This window comes from Strix uralensis, chromosome 2 (genome assembly GCF_047716275.1).
Source record: "Strix uralensis isolate ZFMK-TIS-50842 chromosome 2, bStrUra1, whole genome shotgun sequence".
NCBI classification, from domain to species: Eukaryota; Metazoa; Chordata; class Aves; order Strigiformes; family Strigidae; genus Strix; species Strix uralensis.
Genome location: NC_133973.1, coordinates 35,630,899 through 35,653,245, shown reverse-complemented (window position 1 = coordinate 35,653,245; position 22,347 = coordinate 35,630,899). Strand labels below are relative to the sequence as shown.

Below are 22,347 nucleotides of genomic sequence, written 5' to 3'. Positions count from 1 at the left end.
GCAGAAAACAAGAAAAACCACCACACCACCACCGCTACTTTTCCAGTCACTCCCAGAGTAACGAAATACATGAAACATGAACTATTCCATAATTACAACACAAGCGACTTGCCTCACCATTGTTTCTTCAGAAGTGTTCATACTTACACTCAGCAAAGAAAATTTCAAGATAGATCCAACCAAAATCACTGAGTTTCTCCAGCCTCTGCAGAATACTGACATCACCTGTGTATCTGACCCAATCAAGTGCATCCCCAACATCAAAGACACCCTATTTCAATTGAAGGAAAATAAATAAACAGTAACTAATTCTACACAAAGCAAAGTTTTAAAACAAAAACAACAAACACCAACAGAGCAACAGCTCACTGGCAATATAGTGGAAGCATTCCATGTAAATATAACAAACAATACTACTGTAACAGTTACACTACACACTTGTTCCCAATTTGTTAGCCTTTGAAATGGACAACGGGTCACAAATATAAATATCTGGGTAACTCAAGCACAGCATGATACAGCATATTCACAAAATTAAAACAATCATTCTTTCAACAGGAGTCAGGGGAGCCACTCAAATTATAGAATATGATTTAGAAACTTCTTTTTAACAACTGCAAACAAAATTGCTTCAGTGTGAAGTGACAAGCCTGATCAAAAAAACAACATTCTCCAGGCTTAGCCCAGGCAGGACTAAGACTTAAATTCTCTAAGTTGTGACTTCCCTTCTATTCAAACTAAATTTAATTGTTTAAGCTACAGAGCTTTATTTGAAGGAGAGGGATTAAGTGAAGACTGTCTGTTGCCTGGGATACTCTCACATTATCTGAGCCTACAGATTTTGAAAAATAATGTAAAAACTCGCATGACTAAGGCTAATATCACTAAAAATACAGGAACTGGGTAATCCAGCAGTAACACGGTTGTACCTGTTCTGCTTCTCCTATTGCTACTATCAGTTGTGATATTGTCTTCTAATAATGTTTTTATTTTAGCTTTTGCAGTTAACCTACAGCAGGCAGCAGAAACTAGAAAGTGGAAAAAAGTGACAAACACAGGGAAACTAACAACATCCACAGTCTAAAGTTAACAAGCTGAAAAATGTAATGAGTCTAGTACATTACATCCTCTAGTGAGGGTGGATCAGCCCGTTTCCGAACCACACTCTTACTCTGCCATTCACAGTCCATCAGATTGAATCAGTATCACTGCTTGAGAATCTCATAAAAGATTTCCAAACTGCCTCCAAAGAGTAGAACTTTTGCATCATTTCAGTGACCAAGCTTAGCCCTGCTTGTAGCACTGTAGCCCCACCATACAGCATTGCTATCGCTAGTAACAAGCCACAGGTTTTGTACAGAGTTTGCAAGGCCACAGGACTGTGACTTGTCAGGCTTCCTCTGAGCTTGTCCTGACCTGCTTAAAGCTCTGTTTTAACTGTAACAGCAATTTTTCTTCTGACCATGTGGTTATGACTAATTTGGTTTGAAAATGAACCTAAGTAGATCCTAGGATGAGGAGGGAGAAAACATCGACAGCAGTCCTTGCAGCTAAGAACTCCAGCTAGCAACAACTATACCCCTCACCCCACACAGGCAAACACCAGACAGAAGCCATTTACTTCAGGATCCCAAGGAGCAATACAAGGGTAAGCGCAACACCTGGAAAAGGGTCAGATACAGGAACTGAGTGTATTACAATTTTAACTGTACTATTATTAGAGAGTTTCTCTGGTTAGTAGTATTTCTTCATTTTCTTTCTTCTTCCGAAATAAGTAATTCTAGAAGACTTCAACTATACTAACAATAACTTCTTGTCTTTACATATAAAGTGTATTTGCCTTTTAACCAGATTTTTAGCGTAACACACATAGATAGGACTGTGTGCTTGTGGGAGGGAATCTAGAGCTCTTCAATACTGAAGGCAGAGAGGGAGCACTGTGACATGTCAAAGGATAAGTCTTCAAGAAGAAATGGCAAATCTGCAAGCAAGCAACAAGGAAGGCCACCAGCGGGTACTGAAGAAGATACACGGGGGGCTGACCTGGGCTCCAGCTGCACAGCCTAAACCCACCCAGCCACACTGCAGTAGCAACCTCCAAACCATTTATTTTCAGCATACGAACTACCCTCAAAGTTCTCAAGCATTTTTGTCTTCTAACACAGACAATATTTATTTCACAGTTCCAGTCACACATAGATTTCGTTTGGTGGCTCAGAGTTGCAACAACTGGCAACTCCAGTCCTATATACTACATATTCCAAAAACTACAAACTCAATGTATTTATGCAAGCATTTCAAAGTTTTGGACATTTGTACAAATGTTTTGTTCATATTCACACATAAATAAGTATTCCTATTAAAAACAATTCAAGAAACTTACATTTTCTATTCTGCTGCCAATTCTCAGTATGCCACCGATAAAAGGTGGAACATTCTGGAAGAGGGATAGAAAACAAATAAAACCCAAGTTATTAAGACCGGATAACTTTAGTTTCTATCTGCCCAGGTTCAACTCAGCAACATTTTCTGTTCAGTTAAATCCCCTACTGTTTTTGTTGAAAAATAAATAAATGAGGGCATGGAAATAGAGAATGCATGGATGCTGTGACATCTGGGTAGGAAAGTCAGACACTTTAACCACTTCTGCAGTTACCTACATACCAAAGAACCAGCTGATACATCCCATGAAAACCATCCAAAACAACAGTACTTCCTCTCCTGAGCTCTTCTGCTCCTCCAAATAAATTTTACTATTGGATATACAAACTTTTACATGGAGAAGGATATACAGGCTGAGGAAGTAAGAAGAGGGAAGCTGAGGTAAACAGGGAGATGGGAATATACACAGACCCTCTCATCTGAAGATTGAATGGGAGACTACCAGAGAGGAAACAGCACAAAGAACCCATCACATGAGACAAAATGGAAAAACTGCAGGGACATCCTGAAGTACAAGGAGGTGAAAACAGAGCACTCAGTCTGAAGGACGAAGCAGCAAAAGAACGTAAGTATGAATCCACAAGATCAATACAGCACCTGAATACCTAATCATATAAAGTCATATAACAGTAAAGTAGACTGGAAAAGTGTAGTTTGTGATTGAGCACAGAATTTCAACAAATTATTTTTTTAAAGACATGTCATACCTAAATTAAAAATAAAATAAAATATTTTCCCTTCAGCTGCTGAGAACATGTCTTATATCATTCTCTCCTCTGCACTCTTATGCTTCTGTTTTAAGTCAACAACAACAGCAAACCTTAAATATCATTTGTTAAATGAGGGAAAAATAACTGAGGTGGAAAAAAGTATTTAACTTTTTCATCCAGGAATGGTGCCATTTTTCTCACTGATATGACTCTCTTTCTTAGCAATTTACAAGGGCCGCAGTCAACTGTATCATTGACTCTGCAAATATTTAGTAAATTATCTCAACTGTAATAAAGCCTATGACACACTTTCTAGAAAGCTGCAGCTCAACCATCAGACAGTGTATTCACTCCAGCAAAAGGAAACATCTAATTTAAGATATAATCCCAAATTGCATAAAGTACAGATTTAATTAACCTATTATACTTGAAAACTTACACAAAGTTAAGATATAGTACTTACAACAACTTTTTTAATTAAATCAACAAGGTCTTCCAAAACCTCTAAATCACAGAGTCTCTTCCAATTCCGGTCTAAAATCTGTGAACTGCTTAAAAACAGAACCAGTTATCATTTAGAAAAGTAATACTGTGTTACATGGTCTTAATCACTAGTATTTACAGTAATTAGATCTAAGCAAGAATATGGTTACAAACTCAAATCAAGCCCTTCAGAGGGGGAGAAAAAGAATAGCTGCAAAGCTTTTGATACTTTTGGAATAAAACGCATACGTTTAAGTACATAAATACACTCTTAGATGCCAAACTTCATTGTTAGTGTTTTCTTCTGTATATTCAAGAACTATGCCTTCTGACCTTAACTAACTTAGCTCACTGATAAAAACATTCCTGCACACAATTTAATGACTACTGAAAGTATATAATGATCTTTCAGGCAACAAACAAAAAAAAAATGTAAAGGCTGATTAAATCACTTCAAGAACATGATTACTTACCTCCAATCAGCTACCAAAGAATTACTTTCACTTTTGAAGAGAAGAGGCCAAAAGATGCGTATCTTAATAACATTGCAATATTCTCTTAGTATGTCAGCTGGCTGACTGCACCACACTTCACAGGGATCAACATCTTCAAGAAAACAGTTAGGAATTAGACTACACAATTCAGGCATTACAAGTAATCAAAGGCCAAATAAACATTCAAAAACATCAGAAACATTTCCATACTGTATTCCTAAGTACCACCTAACCAAAACAAGAAAACTTGAACACTCCAAACACACCTGGCAACTTGAGGTTTTTTAATAAATTGGAAGGGGAGAGGGAATTTATATGGAGGTAAAAATAGGGACCTGATGACAGTCTTTACACTTCTTGCTTAAGTAACCGCCTGTACTCTGAATCGTATTGATATAATACATTAGAAACAAATAAATGCAGCCTGCTTCTAAATGAGGAGCCTAAGAAGGGCTGTGAGCCATTTAATGGCTAAGGGATTCTACCTCATAATAAAACATGAACCTCTTCTAACTGTACCCATTTAATTATTTTCTACAAAAAATCCAGAGTAGTGTGGCACAGAGCAACATGGTACAAAAAGATCAGCAATTTTCTTTTTTTCTCTAGAGGCCATGTGTGTGATGCATTGCTCTTTCAAAAATATAATCTATTTCCCTCAGATACTGTCTTTAAAAGGTAAAGATCCTTATTAGTCTATTGAGGTGACATCAAGTAGTCTCAGAGCAGAAGCATGGTTATCTAGGAGTCTGAACATATGTAAAAATCCATTTTACACAGCTGGCTGTGTTCATCTGAGTTTCCTACATATTACAGGTTACCATTTGTATAGTGAATAAAGTTTTGAAGAAATCGACATACTCGAGCCACCTGCTTTTCTGCAACTATTTTTTTTTTTAAATATTATCACTGCAAAACTTTACCTACAAAGATCAACTTGAAAGTGTCTTTAGACCTATACAGCTAAAACATAGCTACAATTAAAACACAGCTTATGAACACAAGCCTTAAATCTCCATCCTCATAACATTAATTGACTGCATATATGTACATATTATTGAGTATTTACACTGTTCTCACAAATGTATAGCAGTCTTCTGCACATTACATTAGGACAAAAAGATGAGAATTCTTCCAGTGTGTAAGAACATGCCAATGCTTCTGCTCAGAAATAATAATTTTCTATTTCATACAAAATAAGGAAAAAAGTGAAATAGCAATCAAAAGATCTGAACACAGCAAGAAAAGTGCATTAGAAAGTTATGTAACATTGGTTTAGTTTACATACCTGTTTTAGGCTTATGCGGTGATTGCTGTACAAACACTCCATGACCCTGAAGATAAACATGTTTTTTAACATTGCACATCTTGCATATGTGTTACACTACCTATAAACAATGATTGTTTAATGTTTCTAAATATTAAACCAATATAAACTGTTTACATCAGGGGAAGAAAGGAATGGAAGTGATTTCTACATTCTGTCACCCATGCCTCTTCTCAAGAAAAGGCAATTATTGAACATATTTAGACCGGTATAAAAGATGGTCTATGGTTACATCTCCATAAGCAAGCAGCATGATTAAACAGAAAACAAATCTATGAAGCAATATTTGATACTGAGCAGTCTACATCACATGATATGCTCTTCAAGGGGTTTTAGCCTGCACTGGTTCAAATCTAGTCCCATGGACAGAGCTCCCATTTGTGGTTGATGCACATTACCTATACTCTTGAAAAGCACCTTCTAGATTAGTTTCATCCCCAATGAATCCCACTAGCACACTTCAAGACCTCTTCACAACATAAGCCAAAACATGAAAGACGGGGACAACTGAGATATTTGTTTCAAAAATGTTCTCCTGATGCAAACTAAAATACTAATGCAGATACATTAGTTAACAAAATTAATTGATAATTAACTAAAATTATTTAGTTAACTATTATAAATTACAATAATTTAGTAATTAACTAAAATACTCATGCATACACCACGGATCTAGACAGGAAAATTGTAGGTACCTTCTATATACTCATTCTGAACAGAAGCTTTTTATAGAATGTTAATACTGCTCATTCAATGCTCACCAGCATGTCGCTATCTTCTAAAACCAATCTGAGGTGAATAAATACCCCCATGCTTTTTCCCCCCACCCCATTTCCCCATGAATAAAATACTATTGGTATTCCCCATTCTCCCACATGTTTTTGCACTTGTGCAATGGTTTTCTGAGGAAAACAAGGAAACTTGAAGTCTGCAACATTCTGCATTACCAAATGACAAACCTCTTTGGATCCAATCTTTATAATTCACATTAAGCACAGCCAAAAAGCAAACAAAGCAAACAAAACACAATGGGGAAAAAAGCATGTTTACTAGAGTTATTTAATACAATGGTTTGGTTGCTGTCTTATGAAAAAAATGTTTACCTGCATATCCATTCAAAAATGTCCATAGATTAATAGTTATTGATAGGAAGACTTTTACTAGTTTAAGCAGTATATTAAATCATACTAGAATAGTATTCTAATAATTAATAATTCAAAATCGGATACTAGGCAGCAATATAAGGTTCAAGAATACCTAAGGAAACACATTTAAGAAGACAACACAGGTTTTCAAAAAAAAACCCAATGTTTTTACCATTAACACCTGTATATTTAAATAAATACATACATATCAAAATAAGTGGAGTAGTTGATTTTCTACTTCATAAAAGCATACTGTACCAATACTTTAGTTTAAAACATAGTACTCCATATGAGCCTCTCAAGCTGAAGAACAAATGACTTTGTTCTGTTTTACTGATCCCTACAAAATCTATTATTTTAACAAACATTATACATGTGTCATTTAATAAATACTACATATCATGTCTATGTATTGCACACTACCATTTCCAAGAATATGACTGGAGAAAAGTATAAAAACAAACTGATTACCAAACACATCTTTCATAGTTTCTTTAGCAAACGTATTCTTTCTGGCAGACTTCCTGGAAATACTAGCATGCTGTGCAATGACGACTTACTAATTGACCTAAAGTGATGACAAGCAATCACATAATTTCACCCAAAGTAGCATTTCTGAACTATTACAACATTACATGTAAATCAAGGCTTACTCTCAAAAATAAATTAGAACATCGATGCTTAACAGACCAGGACACCCAATCACAAAGAGGAAGAAAAATTAACTATTATTTCAAAATCAGTTCATCTTGAAAGATGACTGTCTCCTTCACTCCATAGCATGGATTTTGCTACAATATTTAAAGACAAAACAAAGCACACACACACACCCCCTCTATATGTCAAGTCAAGGTGGTATTCGCGCCAAGGCAAACCTGAAAACGAAGAGTTAGCACTTGCACAGAATCAAGGCCTTTCTTTCCATAACAGAGCACACACATCACCTTAGGGGATAAAGTGTCTAGTAACTTATGCTAACACAACTGTTAAAAGTACTTTATTTTGTCCACAGCACAAAAAAAAAATCTTTATTGATATAAACAATTTCCAATGAGACTCACTACTCTACTGATAATGGTCCCTTGTAAAGATACAGCTTTACAAATAAGAAATTCAATTTACCTGTACTTTTTATTTCTGCAAAGAACAGTAGGCCAGCTAGCTCCTATTTTGCAGCAGCAACACATAGGATAAATAACTCCTAACTGAACTTTCCAAGCAACAGGAAGATTAACTACCACAGTGTTTTCTAAGACTCCTTAAGCATAGCAAGAAGGGGAAAGGAAGAGTCAAGGAAAGTATTTTTGGAAGTATTAAAGCAGAGTTTATTCAATAAAAGAAACAACTAAATAAGTAGAGGCCTTATTGGGCACAAAGAACTAAAAAAAATTGTTAAGGGATGACAAGAACAAAGAATGGGTGAACATGCTGCAGTTAATTTGCCGACTTGAACTTACATGAACTAAGTTGCAATGCTTTGCAATTGAAGGAACTGAATCTGTGACTCTGAGCTATATCATCCCAAATACAGCCTGGATACCCAGCCAACAGGTTGGTCAAGATCTGCTAATAGGATCATCCCTGTCTAGTTTTACATAGTTGTATATGCATTCAGCAGAACTTGCCTGATAGAGGATACACAGTCTCTGTGCTCTACCCCAATTTAGTACTGCAAGTGAGTAACATACAGCAGTGTAAGGTACTTTTGCATCAGTCTGAATTAATGAACACTAGCAATTACTCTGTAGAGCAGATCTGGGTATAAACCCCACTGGAGCATCTTGCAAGTTTCTCCTCTAGTTTCAAACCTACTTACCAATTCACAGCAAGATTTATCACCAGCATAGAAAGCCAGGGCTGCAAACTCAGATTCGGATATAGGTTCACCCATGGTACATGATCCTGAAAAAGAAGTATGATGAGAAATACATGAGGGGAAGGCAAATAACATGTGCTTTGCAGGACTTGATCACATTAAACGGCACTTTGTAAGAGCTTCATGAAAGACGTTGTGTTCTTATTTTCACACAGCACAGGTTAATGTTGAAAAGGGCTGGCTAAATCGACTGACTCTTAACAGTCTCGGAAGCCGCTGACGCCCGACAGCACTCCGGCCCGCTTCCTCGCACCTGACAGGAGGGAGAGGGACGGGCAGTTTCTGCCAGCCGGCTGAGGGGGCAGCACCTCAAGCGGGGTTCGACACCGCGCCCGCTGCGCCGGGCAGCCCCGTCTGACAGAGCCCAGGCCCCGCGGCCCTCTCCCGCCCGGCAGCTCGCGCAGCCGCCCCCGTCCCGCCGCGACAGCTCCGCCCGAGCCGAGGAGGAGGCCGGCGGGGCTCCCCGCAGCCGCCCCGCCGCCGTGGGACCCCGGAAGCCCGAAGGTTCGCACTGACGTGTCGCAGCCCGACGCTTCCCGCCAGGACAGCCCTGCCCATGCCTGCTCCTCCCCGCGGCAAAGAGCTTCCAGCAGCCCGAAGGGGCTCCTCCGCCGCGGCTCCCATGGCCGACAGCACCGCTCCCTACCCCAGCCGGGCCAGGCCGGGCGTCATCCTGCCGGGGGCTCCGGAGAGACGGGTGTCACCCTCCGGGACCCAGCCCCACCGGCGAAAGGGTGTCACGAGCTCGGCGATGAACGGGGAGGGGGCAGGGCAGAAGCACCCACCAGCGGTAGCAGCGGCGCCGCCGCCTCCCTGCCTCACTCACCAGCCACCGCCTCCACCGCCCGCCCGCCGCGCCGCGCTACGCTCCCCTCCGGCTCCGCTGGACTGAGGCGGCTCCCCCTGCCGCCCACGCCCCTCCACCGCAGCCCTCCCGCCGCGCGCGCGCCAGCGCCCCCACCCACCCGGACCCTGGCTACTGGCTCGTTCCCGCCTGACGTCATGGGTCCCCGCCCGCCGCCGCTGGCAGGCAGGCTCTGCACATGCGCCCGCTGCCCAGGCGGGCCTGCGGCCGGCTGCGCATGTGCGAGATGCGGCCCGGCGGGGCGGAGGACGCGCGGTACTGGGGGGTAGGGAAGCGCGGCGGGGCGCCTCCGCCTTCTTCCTCCTCCTCCTCCTCCTCCTCCTCCTCCTCCTCCTCCTCCTCCTCCTCCTCCTCCGGCGGGTGTCCTGGGTGTGGTTTCCTCCCCAAACCAGGCCGAGACCTCGAAAGGAAGGAGGCAGAGCGGCTTGGCGGGGCGGGGGGGCTGCGGGCAGGAGGGGCGTGCGGAGGAGGGAGGGGGGCGGACGGTCGCACCGCGGCTCCTGCGCGCCAGTTGCGGGGGCAGTGAAAGAGCCGCCCCGCGCGCCCCCGCGCCGCCCACTCAGCGCGTGCCGCGGGGCTGGCGCGTGCGTCTGTCGCGCGCGTGTCCCCGCCCCCGGGACTGAGGGCGAGTGGGCGCTTGCGGAACTCGCCGGGAAACCTCTAACAGCTTCTCCCTGTCTGTGTCTGTGTGTCTGTCCCCCCGCCCCCAAGTTAAAGGGAAGAGACCGGTATGGTTGAAAACTCTCCAGCCCCGTTGCCAGAAAGGGCAATCTATGGATTTGCCCTTTTTTTAGGCTCCTGGTTTGGCTTTAGTAAGTATACCGGGTACTGAATACTTCACCAAAAAGTGTTGCTTTGCTTACGAGACAAATGTCATTCCGATAAGACCATCTGAAAAGGATCGAAATTGTATTACACCACCTCTTGTAAGGGTGCATGATGGGGGACTAAGGGACCAGTGCTTGCCGGACCTGTCGGTTGTTACAAGGATCTGTCATTGCCTTTTGTGATTTTCCCATGTTTTGTCTGTCTTTAACCTTATTATGGGGTCTTTAATAATATTACAGAGTCAAATTATTTTAAAGATTAGCTGGATTCTCATTTTACTAACATTTTTACTTGAATTGCATACATTGTCACTGTTCATAAACCCTTGTAGATAATAGTAGTGCAACCTTCCCCACCCAAATACTAAAAAAAAATAAAAATCAATCTTATCAACAGTGATGGAAAATGATTAGGGTTATACCAGCATTTCTCTGCTGGTGTGACAGGTGCTTTAGCATTTCGTTGGGGATATCTTGCATGCCCACACAGGATCAGGGCTTGAGAGAGTGAGAACACTTTTTCAACACAAGAAAAGGTGCTGCAAATACACTGTAGTCAAATAATAATCCAGAATCCTACTGTAAGTCTTTCTTGCCCTCAGGAAGTAAGTAGAAATTAAACGATGTGGGTTTTCGTTCTTCTCACACGAAGCCACTGCAGTTCTATAACTAGTGTCACTGTTTGGCTACTAACCTGTTCCTCTCAAGCTTTGTTAAACCTTTCTCTGGATTATTTGTTAGGGAGAAAAAATTTTCAGTATTGGTTTTGTTGATGTGAAAGTGATGCCAGGAACCAAGAAAGTATTTCCAGTAACTTTTTCTGAACAGTTCCATCCAAGCACTGCAATTCTGCCAACTTTTCCTTCGACCAAATGACTCGCTGTGTGATCATTTTCTGCTTTAATATTTTGTGCATTCAGAATCATTTGGCATCCTTTTACTGAGGGTTTTTTTTTGTTCTGCAGTTCAACTAACAATAAATTTTTGTCTGCCTACATAGGAAATCAGAAAGTAAATGTTAAAGCAAATATAAAGATATATAACCAGCTATAAAATATTGCCCCCATATTGGGTGGGTTTTGTGTCTGAGAGGCATATTCTGCAATGTTTTGGTAGAGCTATTTTGGTTTAAATAGTGTAAAACCCAAATATTTCCTTAGGACATATCGGTAGGGAAGTATACTCTAAAACTTAGGAAGGAAGTCTAAAACAGTATCAGTCGTACTATTATGACTTCTTAATTCTTCTGTGCAGTGTTGTACCTTATCTGGGCATATGTTCCCGAGACTTGGCTGTTCTCCTTGGGACTAACATACTGGCCTCAAAAGTAAGTTCAACCAGTTAAACTCTTTAGCCTGAATATGTGTAAGTATAGGACACCCTTAATTATTTTCAAAAAACAAAACTTTTTTTTAAAATATTGGCCTTGTATTTAATCCAGTTTTTCCTGATACAGGACTGAAATCTTTATGAAACATTTTTTTGTGTAGATAGGTATCTATGATGAAAACTTTTCATCGTGTAATGAAAGAAATAGTATTTGAATGTTTTATGGTAAATTTGACATTTTGTTTTCAGGAAGTTTGCTGCTGAAAATACAGTAAACTTTAAACCGTAATTAAAAAAAATAAAAATCTTCTGGAAGGAATCTATTTGATGGTTTATACCAAACTAGCTACAGTGACTCTGCAGTCAGTAATCTTGGGAGAGACCAGGGTCCATATTCAGGGGTGGTGTTTCTTTTCCTCTTGGCTAAGTTTATGCTAGATACAGTAACAACCACTACATGAAAATTGTTATATCATTAGGCATTTGTTATTATGATATGCAAATTTTTAAATCTCTTTCCTCAGATACTGGGCAGTTGCTTTGCCAGCGTACCTACTAGTTGCTATAGGAATTGGTTATATATTACTTTTTGGTATTAACATGATGAGTACAGCTCCTCTTAACTCCACACATACCATTACAGGTAATGTTATTGGGGTTTTTTTAAGATTTTGATGCTTAACTGATAATTCTGTAAATACATATATGTAGTCATATGTAATGTAAATCAAATCTTAAGCCTTTAAATATTTTGATCTAGAAAAGGAGTTCTTGGAAGTACTGAAGTACTAGAGTGAAAAGATAGCCAGGAGCCTGACTCTTCCCTCTCTGGCAGTGGTTTCCAACTAGTAGTGCGTACTTTGTTGTTAATGTGGTCACATTAGAGGAGCAGGGGTTAGGCATATAAAGATCTCCCAGGTGTGCGCCTTGCGTTACAAATCAGTGAAGAGTGTCACGGGAAGAAGGGTGTGCATGCCTACCTGGCAGTGGCAGAAGTGGGAAGGCACACAGGAGTCAGGGTGGTGCAAAGGAGGCCTGATCAGATATGTTAGTGATTACCTGTCTAAAAAAGCTGTTCTTCAGTTTTTCTCTCAGATTTTGCGTAGCCTTTACTCCTGCCAAGGAGGCATGTTCTGGGCACTCACAGTATTCTCCAGGCAGCTGCATCTTCCTCCATGTGAGGAATTCCACCACTATTTGCAGGTGGCCATTTTTGTTAGAAAAAATGCAAACTGTAAAATTTGGCAATAGATTTACCTATTGCTAAGGCTGCTGTAGTTGTACGGTTTTAACAAACTATGTACATAGTATTACATTATACTGAACTGCTAAGGAAAAAAATCAGTCAAGTCTGTAGCTCACATGCATTACTCCAACGCTTCTGTTAAGAACTGCCGTTTAGTCACCCCTGTGTTCCTGGTCACTCATTCACACTCTTATGTCACCCTCTCATTTGGTGTCAGCCCAAGAATTTGTGTGGCAGGTGGAATGGGGGACCTACTTTGTTTGAAAAAGAACTATATTTGAAAACTTTCTTTTTTAGAGAGAGCGGTTCCATAATTGTGTTCAAATCGCACCTGTAAAAATGTTTATGCTGTTACGTGAATGGGTGCTGTGTGGTGATGGGAACAAGCAGCCAAGATAAAGGGAGGGTGGAGAGCATCTCTCAGACTAAATCCTAATACAGAGCATTCAAACTACAGACTGAGCTATTCACTGTGGGGATTTTTGTTTGTTGGTTTGTTTGTTTTACCTTTGGGTAGTTATGGTTTAATGTCATGCAGCATCTTAAAGCAAGCAACATCACAGACAGTGATTTCAGCAGGAGGGTAGGGTTGATTTCTTCAGGGGTTCTGCTAATACATGTTGATGTAAAGGGTTTCTGATGACCATCTCCTTATACCTCAGCAAGATGGCATCTTCAGCATCACTTATAGTAGCCTAATTTATAAAGTGTTGCATTATATAACTTTTTTTGAAAGAAAAAATATCTCTAATATGTGAAATGTTCTCGTTGTCTCCTGTAGATAACTACGCAAAAAAGCAGCAACAGAAGAAATTTCAAGAAGAAGCAATACCAGCATTGAGGGATATTCCCATCAGTGAAGTAAACAGAATGTTCTTCCTTCCTGAAAAGGGAATCTGCAATAGCAGATAGTCGTTATTAAGATCTGTTTGAATAAAGGATTAGTAGAAGCATTACATAAGGAAAAGTAAAACCTGTCCAAGCTAAAAAAACCCTCTTTCTGCTTGTAGAACAAAGCTTGCTTTTTTTTTTTTCTGAATTTCTAACTAAATTTATATTAACACATTTCATTGAGATGGCTTGATTTTATTACTATGCGGGCACCTTAATAACCTGCATTGGTATGAGAATTATGCCATGTTAATTTATCTAATCATTCTTGTGGGTTTAAAATAGCATTCTATTGCTGGTAGATTTCTGCTTGTAATTTCCTTCTGTAAGTGAAAGAAATAGCTTTTGGACATGGCTTAATTCTATTTTCCTTTGAATTCAGGGAGAGAAAATGTGTTCCACTAGTCAAGTGCTTGAAGATCTTTTTTTATTACAAGTTATGTGACTTTCGAGTGTTTATATTGTGAATATACAATTTTAATTTGTAAATATTAATAAAATGTAGCTATTTTTTACTTGTTGAAGTTAGCCATTTTTCTGTGGTTCTATCGTATTTGTCCTGGGTAAAGTTGTATAGTGGTCCTTTTTTTTTTTTTTATGCAATTATTTACTCAGCAAAATGTGTTGATTCCGCCCCCCCCCCGCCCCAAAGTGGTGGGCTTATTGAAATACCAAGATTACCAGAAATAACGAAGGTGGGTTGTGAAGATTTTCTGAAACAATCCTTGAAATGACTTTCTGGTTTTTAACCCTTCTTAAGAATACTGAGAGCTAGGTTCAAGGAAATTTCTGGAAATACAGGAACTGACAGGTCCATCTTATTATCATCTAGGTTATAGCAAAAAGCACAATAACTTGTTATGGCAGTCGTTCAGATGTTTCTTAAACAGTGAATTTTCTTTCATGCATGCATTACTGAGCAGAGACAGAATTTTTATTTCGTTTCTTCCAAGAGTCACAAACCCAGTTATCTTCAGTAGTCAAGGTTATTTAGTTTGGTTATAAAGACCAGTGAGTAGAGCCTCATTATTGTTTGGTAGGCCAACTTCTGACCAGAAGAGAATTTAGTTAAAAATGTCAGTATTTTCATTAAAAGATAATTTTTTTTAAATTTGTGTGGAGAATCTTATGCCAGTTCTTTAGAAATCAGTCAAAACAACCATCAGTTGCTGTGGGAAGTCTTAACACCTGGTAACAATCTGGTATGAATATGAAATTTGTAGTTTCTTGGTCCTCTAGTCTTTAGTAGTTTGCTAATTTTTCCACCTGCATTGGAAGAAAAAAAACCCATGCTAGGTATTATGGGTAGGAGAAAACTACCTTCTTAATGAAGGAGAAAGTGCTTCTCAACATTGCACTCTGAAATAGTAGATTTTAGGTACACTGTTGTTGGGGGCATTTCATATGAGCATGTATTTGTATCTAAGCCTTGATAGTTGTGGACTTCTTTGTGAAGTTTTGGTTTTTAGTTTGCCCCCATTGCTATTGTTTTCCCCTCCTGCCACGATTTTGTCCTTCTATTAATTTTAAGTGTTCAAACACCCATCCATAGGGTGAATTCAAGCTTTTATGATCAACGGGCATGAAGATGTGTTTACTCTTTTGTCAATTCTCTAATCACATTGTAGACACTGAAGTATTGACTGTAATCTTTTTTTTTCTGTGTAATTTCTACCTGTGTTCTACGTTCCTTTTGCTTTCCGAGAAAGCAATTTCATTTTTAATTCTAAATTGACAACAAGTGAAGGCCACGTTTCATTTGATGTAAGGATTAATTTAGTCCCCTGTTAAGGATACCCAAATCCCTTCAGGATAAAGAAAAGCTACTGGAAAATGCCCTCAAGCCCTGAAAGCACACAAATTAAAGGACTGTAAACCTTGGACAAAGATTGTATCAGTGATGAATCTGCCATTTCATTTAACTGCTGGCCTCACAATTATGGGAAAACTAACAGAGGCACCTAAGTGTGTAGGCAAACTGGGGCCATTTGTTTAAGTAAAACTTGCAGGCATGAAACTCAATCTTTGCTTTTCTGTCACTGCTGTGTAGCCGTGCTTCAAAGACTATAGTGACCTTTTCTTCAACTTAGGAGTAATGTTTGACACTTCAGAAATTGCCTCTGATAAAAATAAAACCAGGTACCGCAATGTATATGGGCTAATAAATATATTGTAGGAAATTGCAGGTGTTTGGGATCCATCATTTCACAGTCTTGCCTATGACTGTGATTAAGGAAAAGATGCAACTCTGCCAGGGAAGAGAGATTCTGCCTTTTGTAAATACACAGCACACTTACAGTTATTTAGTGGGATTTTTATAGATTTTTGCCTTAGCTCTTATTCAGAAAAATACCTGAAATGATTGAACTGTGTTGCTAGTAGTGCCTTTCTTTACAAAACATACCTGTTCAAAGACTGGATATCAGGTATCCATTCTTCTCAGAGACTGAGGAAAAAATAAATAAATAAAGGCAAAAACCTAAATCTGCCCCCATTTTCACCCTTCTGACTTACTGATGGCATATTGTTATAGCACAACCAGTAGTAACCAGTAGAGTTAGACCAACTGCATTGCCCCTGCTGAAATAAACCAACTGATGGAACTTCAGCCTTTGTTTTTCACACACCTAGGATTCTTCTGCAGTTTATATCATATTTGAGACTGATGGCTTTTTACACATCTTGCTAGAAACATGATCTTGTAAGACAGATTCCCCCTCAAATTGTATTTGAATGAATGTGTATGTAAAGACGTCATAAAAAAAAGTAACAAAGGTGCACACTTTCAAATGAAAAGCTTGTATGCCAAAGGAAATAATAGAACTGTGGTTGCCAAATCTGTGTAAAGGTGGTAGATTATGTCTGTCTCCATCTTAGCTGTAAAGGGAAGGGTAGTAACAACACAGATGGTGCGTTTATGAAGTTGAGAAGTACTGAAACTTAGGGAACGGAGAGTCATGCAATTGATCTAAAAAGGGAAACTCTTGGATTTCAGTCTCTTGCATTGCACTGTATTGGCTGCTGTAAGCTTGGAGGCTTCAGCACAAATACAGACTGTATGCGTATGAAGTAGCAGAAGAGCTAAATTCTTTGTGTATCCCCATTTCATTTTTATTGTAAGCATTAACAAAAGTGGTTTGCCACTGTAATTGGGATCAACAGGGAGCTATAGTAAAAGAAGTAAATGCTCTGTTGTGAAGTTCAAAGGTATAAAGCATGTGAAGTAGAATATGCCACCACATATGAGTAAAAAACACAATTTTGCTTGTGCTTCTGTTTACTGTTCCTACAGATAGGATGACTGGAATAAAAAAGGAAAGAAAAACACAGCATCTCAAATGTTGTTTCAGTTTGTAGGCATGAAAGTGATGTCCTTGCAGGAAGCAATGCCGAGTGAAAAAACTTGTTTCAGCAGTATTAAAATGGAGTTGTCTTTCTATTTGAGATATGCAAGTATACATTCGCTGTTACCTAAAGCATGCTGAAGTGTACAGGCCATCTTGAGCATAGTGTGGAATGCTGTCAGCTTGACTTGACGATCTCTAAGATAACCACTTTGTGATTGGGGGTGGGGGGGAAGAATAGGCTAAAAGGTGAGTAACAAGTTCTATTAGTCTAGATTTTTTTATGGCAGAAGTTAAGATATCAGTAGGTATAATCAAAGACCCTCTCATATACATCGAAAAGCTGTGATACTAAATGTTTATACTGTTGCTGCAGGCAACATTTCTGTAAAGCTAAAAATGGGCCCAAATCAGGAGGGCTCATACTGCCTGCAATGCAGGTAGTGTGCCTGAAGCTTTTCTGAGAGCAGGAGCAGGGAAAATGTATGTATGTTTCAGTTCCATCATGCAGATCTCTTTCTGGTACTCCAGTTGTTCATTGGTACACTTCTGTGGTAGGTGGTCTAGAAACATTAAAAATGCAACATTGCCACCAGCGGCAAGTAAAATGTACACAAGGAAAGATAGTGGTGAAGTAATAATAATAGGTTTTGTTGTTCTTTTTAGTGGACCTTAAGATGCTGTAAGTTAAATCAGGAAAAGTTAGGCTGAAAAGATACCTTAATGATGAGATCATAACTGTAGAAACAGTGAACTTTCCATCTCTGACAAAACTTAATACGAGAATGGAGGCAATGGTGAGATAGTCTAAACAGTGTTTGACTCTTCTTCCTCTTTGCCCCTGCTCCAGCTTTCTGTCCCAGGAGAGTGTAACAAAACAATGTCTTGGGTGTATCTGTAGCAATTGAGTTTTTTAAGACTGATACAAAGCTATGAGATCTTTGCCCTAATACAGTGTTTTTCTGATAGTTAATTCACATTCATTCCAAAGCTCCCACCTACAGGTACAATGAGAAACTCACCACTAAAGCTCTTTTGAAAAAAACTTTTCAAATACTTGATTTCTTTACCAGGCAGTTTCTATGGAGTTCAGTTTCATTTGCGGGTGTAAATGATAAAGTATTTCTGACGTACAAACAGAATAGCTAATAAATGATTTTGTGTAAATATATTTTGTTCCATAATGCACCTTTTCTATGGGCACTTGAGTCTGCGTGGCTAAAATGTTTAATGCAAAGCCCTGCTTGCTGCTGTACTGTTAGATTTCCAGTCAGCTCTAAAACAACTGAGATGAATGGGGTTTTTTTGTAACTCTCCCTCTATTCATGAATTGAACTGTATTCTGGGGGGAAAGTTTTGGAAGCATTTCATCTTGTTCTGCCAGTTTCCTTAGAGATTGCCAAAGTAAACTTTGTTGGTATGCTGTGCATACCAGATTATGTATCAACTTAATTCTCAGTTTTTTGCTAAAAGCAGCTGATAGATTAACCCAGTCTGGAAATCATTATTATGTGGAGTGTAATTAAATGGTAGATGTTTCAGTGAATTGGATGGATTTTGTCTCTAGAGCTCCTAAAACCACTATTGTGAAGATTGCCTTTTCTCAGTTGTGGCAATTTAGTCCCGCTACTGTTGTCATTCTCTCAGTGTAAAAGCAGGTTAGAAAAAAAATTGTTCCCATGATAGTTCTTTTTCTCTCAATCCAAATTATTACTGCATCGATTTAGAAAGAACACTCAACAAACTTTAATGTCATGTGAGGATATGCTTTCCTTGGATATGTATCCTTTAAGAGCTTGTCTTAAAAGAGCTTGGAAGTAGTTCAAGACTGGTTTATGAACAGATTTAATTTTGATTTTTCACGTGAATACATACAATAGAAATACAAAATTGTAGATATTATCTGGATACCTCTCCAGCATTCATGTACCAGTGTAACATTAACTTATCTTTTACTATCATAATTTTAGACAATGGAAATCGAAGGGTAGCATTTGCTGGAAATGTTGCTGCTGTTGAACTGCTAAGGGAAGTTCTGTGGAACAGAGATCCTGAGCCAACAATTTAATCTGTAAATTGCTATGTTTCTAGTCTTGTCTTTGAAGTAGTAAACTCATGATAAACTCATTATCTGGGGATGCTTTGTTATCTTTTTCCTTCAAATGATGGATGATTCTAAGGTCACTGGAAACTTAGCAAGGTCAAATCACAGATGAAGTAACAAATCAGAATTGAAAACTGAAAGTAACTGCAGTTGAATACCAGAGATGCTATATTAGTCCACTTTAAGTTTTCTCTTAATTTATTAACAAACTGGTAAGGGATCTCAATGCATATTTTATTTAAGTGTGCAAATAAGGGTATGTTGACATTCCAACATGAAAAGACAGTTATTCAACAAAAAGAAATGCTGGCTTTAGGGGAAAAGGATAATACAGTTTTGGCTTCCTCTAATGACTGTAGTTAAATATTGCCAATCAGGTAAATAGTACAGTAATATTACCTTAATTTGAAAGTGGAATTGACAATACAGGGGAAACCAAGTGGAATGTGTAGCAGAGACTGAAAAATTGGATCAGTTTAAGCCAGTGCAATGGTGACAGACCTCAGCAAGATGATGTGCAAGATGATTTGTTTTGATATTTCTAACAGCCTTTGGTAAGACTGTCATCCATTGTCTTTTTCTAATAACAGTGTCTGTTCTATTGTCTTAAAGAACACTTCTCAAGATATTTTTCAGAGGTGTGGATTTGTAACAGCAGTTGCTTATGTCATTAAATGTACAACTGATGCATCCAGGTTGTAGCCCATTTATGAATATTAAAATGACGGTTTCATGTGAGACCAAAGATAAATATAGCTAATACCCTGCCTCCAACACTGGCTAATAGTGCCTGCTATAATGGTAAGAGCAAAGATTAGGGCAAGAAGCTAGTAATGTTTCCCCAGAATGTTTCCCCAGACTGCAACAATGCGAAACTTATGAGTTTGTATCTTTGTATTTTTCTTATGAAAATAATTTAATTTTTATAAGTAAGTAGCCTCTCAGTTTCAGCAACATCACAGTGTAATCACAAGTTGGGTTCAGTGCTTCCTTTTGTTCTAAACTCACTGCTCACTATTTTCATTTGATGTTCAGTCATTCTCCACCATCTCCAAGCCACTCAAGATATTAAAGACTATGCATGTCAAGTATGAACGTAATTTTCTAGGATACAGCAGACTTATGCTCATATTCTAGGTAGTCAATCTGCATTTATTCCATGGCCACTTGTCTGGCATTTCCAAACCTCCAGCATTTGTCTAAAACTACTCCTCTTTTCTGCCTAGAAATATTTTTTATGGCGTTACTGTCCCACTTGGTTTGCTTTAGGTCTGGAAATTCTGGACAAGTTCAAAATGTTCAGATTCTGCCTGGACATGTTACCAGGAAACTTGGAATAAGATGCCCCCATGCAGTATTGATGTGGTAGTTCAGTATGTATGGCCACTGTCTACACTGTATCTGTTCTCTTGTGTTTTACTAGTTACCCCATCTGAAGCTTCTTCTACTGACTAGAAGTTCTTTACCATCACTCCTGAAAAATAGTTAGTACACTGAAACCAACTCTTTCCAGTTCTCAAAATACGCCATAAACTTCACCAACCAAAAATCGACTTAGAACCTGACAGTGTTCCAGCATGCTGCTGCCAGAAAGTCCAGGAGGCTTTTTCACAGATCTCACTGAGCCACTTGCCACTCCAGGCTGGTTGCCCACCAGCTAGTGAGAGTACAGGACAGGATAACAAAGCTCCACACAAGTGGAGTGAGTGCCTGGAAGATGATGCGTTGATGCTCAAGATCGGGTATTAACTCCAGACACAGATTTTCAAAAGCTCTGTCCTTCTGAAAACATGGTAACTTCTGCTGGTCATCCAACGTGCAGTTACTATGTTTTCAGATAGAGCTTTTGAAGATTTCTGTCTGGAATTAATAACTAGTCCTCAGCATCAACACATAGCCTCACCTGTTGATGCTAATCCCTCCAGCTCAAAACCTCTCCTTAATGCAGGAAGATCAGTCTCAGTTGTGAACAAACCTGGCCTCCAGTTATGTGGTCCTGCAGATACTAGTTCCTCACTGCTATCCTGCAACAACAGTAACACCAGCTCTTGCTGGGCATCTGTGTCTGCAAGCACGCACTGGTCTCATCTGTTGCTTTTCTGCAGAGTAACCACAGCCCGCTGCTGGGCGTCTGCAGGGCAGGCAGAGAAGCTCCAAAGGAGGAGGTAACAAGCAGTGTGGTCTCAATAGAAAGGTAAGGATTAGCAAGGAAGAACCTACAGAGTGTTCCTTTTACATAATGGATCCTTAAATGGTGACAGTATCTGTGTAAGGCAAATGGGTCTTCAGTGTAGTGTGTGTTAGGGAGCACAGGGCTGTGGGGGGATTGTGTGGTAACCACCATTTTCACAGGGTGTGAAGATGGTTCCCTCAACACATCCCTCCAGATTCCAGTAATGCTCAGTGAAGGCCTGAGCAATTCAGCAGTAACCAGGTAGGTTTGTGTCATAGCACAGATTAAAACGGCAGTACAGATGCACACGGAGGTGTCTTAAAAGGTGAGAAAAAACCCTGTTCCGGACTTGAAGGTGAGGGCAGAACTCCACATGTTAGGAGTGACCTCAGATGGGTGTTGATGGAGACTAGAGCTTCTTGCAAGGAAGAAATTGAGGCTTAATGTACAATAATTTGACCATCGTAGGGAATATGTCATCGCCAACCTGTTAAGTGCTCTTGGATGCTTTTCTGTTTGTGCTACAGACTGAATAATGATGAAGCTGCAGCATAAATAATTTTAGGATATCTTGTGAGAGAAATGAAAGACCTTTAAAATGTCTGTATTTTAGTTCCATGTGTTGGGAAGTAAAGATGTGGAGATGATGAATGAGTGAAATGTAAAAGATGAATTTTCATATGTTACACCAGAGTTTACAATTTCAACTAGTTCTTGTAATTCCATTCTCCTTGTGTAAATTTAATTAATAGATCCACTTTTTAGTTTGTAAATGGAGATTTTTTTAAAATCCTCCATTCTATTATGTTCATTCATTTGGAATCCTAATTTGCTAGATTTACAATTTATAACACTATCACTTTGTTTGACAGTACATTGTACTAAGAGGAAGATCTGACACACACTTTAAGTGGCTCTTACAACTGTCTGACCTTGTCTACGCCACCGACAGTAGTGTAGAAAAGGTCAAGAATCTTGGATTCTGCCTTTGCCTTGTCTCTGGGAAAATTATGTCAGTTTTGGTTCAAGATAAGATACCTGAAACATAGTAATTCTGAAACACAGTGGGGCCAAACAGCTACTCCTTGAGC

General features: G+C 39.4%; 2 protein-coding genes across 9 annotated transcripts in view; one reads left to right on the top strand and one right to left on the bottom strand.

Moving 5' to 3' along the window:
• Positions 1–9,490, bottom strand: part of TTC3 (tetratricopeptide repeat domain 3) — a 62,737-nt gene extending 53,247 nt beyond the window's left edge. For 4 of the 7 annotated variants that reach the window (XM_074858327.1, XM_074858331.1, XM_074858333.1 and 1 more), the window contains exons 1-7: positions 9,304–9,372; positions 8,418–8,503; positions 5,418–5,463; positions 4,109–4,241; positions 3,616–3,703; positions 2,384–2,437; positions 148–271 (exon numbers count right to left, since the gene is read on the bottom strand). In XM_074858327.1, the coding sequence (XP_074714428.1) occupies positions 148–271; positions 2,384–2,437; positions 3,616–3,703; positions 4,109–4,241; positions 5,418–5,463; positions 8,418–8,492 (520 nt within the window). In that variant the 5' untranslated portion in view covers positions 8,493–8,503; positions 9,304–9,372. Of the gene's footprint in view, positions 1–147; positions 272–2,383; positions 2,438–3,615; positions 3,704–4,108; positions 4,242–5,417; positions 5,464–8,417; positions 8,504–9,262; positions 9,281–9,303; positions 9,373–9,442 lie in introns of those variants that run through there. The other 3 variants (XM_074858328.1, XM_074858330.1, XM_074858329.1) reach the window with 3 other exon arrangements.
• A 35-nt stretch (positions 9,491–9,525) lies between these two features.
• PIGP (phosphatidylinositol glycan anchor biosynthesis class P) lies at positions 9,526–14,150 on the top strand. Of its 2 annotated transcripts, none has more exons than XM_074858324.1 (5): positions 9,526–9,607; positions 10,054–10,154; positions 11,424–11,496; positions 12,023–12,141; positions 13,526–14,150. In XM_074858324.1, the coding sequence occupies exons 2-5, from the start codon at positions 10,073–10,075 to the stop codon at positions 13,654–13,656; spliced, it is 405 nt and encodes a 134-aa protein (XP_074714425.1). In that variant the 5' UTR covers positions 9,526–9,607; positions 10,054–10,072; the 3' UTR covers positions 13,657–14,150. The 2 variants fall into 2 exon arrangements, with proteins under 2 accessions (XP_074714425.1, XP_074714426.1); XM_074858325.1 differs by having other exon boundaries at positions 9,551–9,597.
• The last annotated feature ends 8,197 nt before the right edge of the window (positions 14,151–22,347 follow it).